Source organism: Curcuma longa, unplaced genomic scaffold, assembly GCF_044706935.1.
Source record: "Curcuma longa cultivar G26 ecotype Majalengka, Jawa Barat unplaced genomic scaffold, ITB_CL_G26_1.1 contig_17359, whole genome shotgun sequence".
NCBI classification, from domain to species: Eukaryota; Viridiplantae; Streptophyta; class Magnoliopsida; order Zingiberales; family Zingiberaceae; genus Curcuma; species Curcuma longa.
Window position 1 is genome coordinate 1 of NW_027430577.1, and position 2,241 is coordinate 2,241.

A 2,241-nucleotide genomic window follows, 5' to 3' on the forward strand; every position below is an offset into this window, starting at 1 on the left:
CCTTGATGCGGCGGTAGAAATCTCACGATTTTGATGCGACAGTAGAAATTCACCTTAAAAGAGTGATGATATCGAAGCTTTCTCCTTGTGACGTAATCGATTCTAAGAGAAATAACACATGTTAAAAGGCTCAACGGAAGTTACCTCGATAAGGTTCCTCCGATGTCTTAAGTTATCACGGAGGTCCAAATAATGGAATCAAATGAAAAAATAATAAACAAGGGAGTAAAAATTTCTTAAAGAGAGAGTTCCTTTTACCTTATATATAGGGAGAGAAAATCAAAGGATATATTTTATAGAGAGAAATTCAAAAGATGCACATCTTTATTAGTCATCCCTTTGCATTATAATAACTATCATGTCTCTTCACATGCCAAGAGATTGGATCAGTAGCAAGTCGGCAACTCAGGAGGTCGAACTGTTCGGCAAGTTGGCAGGCCAAAGAAGTTAGGAGATCGACATGTTAGAAAGTCAGACCAGCTTATATTGACTCGATAACTCAGGGTGAGACGACGTCATGTGCATCTTGCTAAGAGTATCGACCCCCTTTGAATTTCTTCCTTCTCTCGGAGGCATTCTGAGAATCACCGGTCTCTACTCCTAGGTGGTAATGATTTAGTTATGACGGAACAAAATTGTCGAAATAGATAATAGTCGAATTCCGACGAAGTCGAAGCAATGCCCTTCTCCGTCATGATTAACTGCAACTTTTCGATTTACCTCCTCACAGCTTTTCGATTTTTTTGATCTCTACTACTAGGTAGTAATGATTTTTCAATAAGTCATTACAAAATATGTCTCCATTTACAAATCATGCTTAAAGGAAACTAATAACTAAACCAAAATTGTGATTAAGTTACGTCAATTTTAATATTCCCCCTCCCTGTCATTTTGGACCAGCAAGTTTAAACCGGACCGGGCTCAGACCGTGCCCTGCACATTTGGAGACGTTCATGGCCGAATACGAATCCAATAAAAGCGGGCCGAAGCGGAGGGGCAGCCCAGCTGCCCAGCCACGACCCGTTGACAGGCGACCAGATCAACTCCGTGTCCCAGTCGTCTCGTCTCTCCTCCCGACCCTAACCCTACCCCTCGTCGCGAATCCCCGATCTCCAACTTCGATGCCTTGATCCGCCTAGTCGCCTCCTCTCCCGCCCTTACCTCGACTATCTCCGTCTGGTCGATCACCGTTTGCGGATCGGAGGGGCGCGAAGAGGGCTTTTTCGTCAACTGCGATGCCGTCCTACGCGGATCTTGACCGTCAGATCGAGCATCTGAGGCAATGCAAGTTCTTGCCGGAGGCGGAGGTGAAGGCTCTCTGCGAGCAGGCTCGGGCGGTCCTCGTGGAGGAGTGGAATGTGCAGTCGGTGAAGTGCCCCGTCACAGTGTGTGGGGACATCCACGGGCAGTTTTACGATCTCATCGAGCTGTTCCGAATTGGTGGCGAGGCACCCGATACGAATTACCTATTCATGGGGGACTATGTAGGTCAGTTTTGTTTGGACCGGAGACCGTCTACTTGGAAAAAAGGGGCATTATTATCCTCCTGGTTGTCAATTGATGGCAGGCTTTATGGATCAGTTCGAAATTGTTTTTAACTTTCATCTTTGGTATTTCCTTCATCCTAAAATTCTTGTTGCAGATCGTGGTTACTATTCCGTGGAAACTGTCTCACTTTTAGTTGCCTTGAAAGTTCGTTACAGAGATAGGATCACGATTCTTAGAGGAAATCATGAGAGCAGGCAAATAACACAAGTGTAAGTATCTGCCTTCAAAGTTCGTCTGTATCTACTGATATTTAAGTTGATTAAATTTTAGTTTGTATAGTCTATCTTAAATGTATGAAATTTGTTTGTTGTTCAGAAAATTAATCCATTATTTTAGTTAACTGTGATCTTGACGCTATCTTCAAGTGTTGCAGACAATTGGTGAATTAATTTTTCACATTATTTGATTATTTACTTGTTTCTCATGATTTGGTGTGTCTTATGTGATTCTTGCTCAGAATTTTCCATAGGTTCTCTCCACCAAGGAACTTGATTACTAATACCAGAGAGGTATACAATTATATAATTCTGTCGTGAACATCTTGCATCTTGTTAATTCATGTCGATTTAAGTTTTTTAAGGATGAAAGCATTGTTTAAAGCATATGCATGCAAAATATGCTTAGGGCACTGGCTAGCACATTGTGATGCATATGCGCTCTATATTTTTTTGTCAAAAAGAACATTAATTACGT

General features: G+C 42.1%; 1 protein-coding gene across 1 annotated transcript; it reads left to right on the forward strand.

The window, feature by feature from the left end:
* The first annotated feature begins 1,030 nt into the window (after positions 1–1,030).
* Positions 1,031–1,761, forward strand: LOC141816600 (serine/threonine-protein phosphatase PP2A-1 catalytic subunit-like). The gene is made up of 2 exons (XM_074704355.1): positions 1,031–1,488; positions 1,643–1,761. Exons 1-2 carry the CDS (start codon positions 1,236–1,238, stop codon positions 1,759–1,761), a joined length of 372 nt encoding a protein of 123 aa, XP_074560456.1. The 5' UTR covers positions 1,031–1,235.
* Positions 1,762–2,241: the final 480 nt, after the last annotated feature.

Coding starts and splice junctions, on each gene's coding strand:
- LOC141816600 (XM_074704355.1), top strand. CDS start 1,236: ATGCCGTCCTACGCGGATCTTGACCGTCAGATCGAGCATCTGAGGCAA. Junction 1,489..1,642: donor ATTCATGGGGGACTATGTAG/GTCAGTTTTGTT, acceptor TTCTTGTTGCAG/ATCGTGGTTACTATTCCGTG.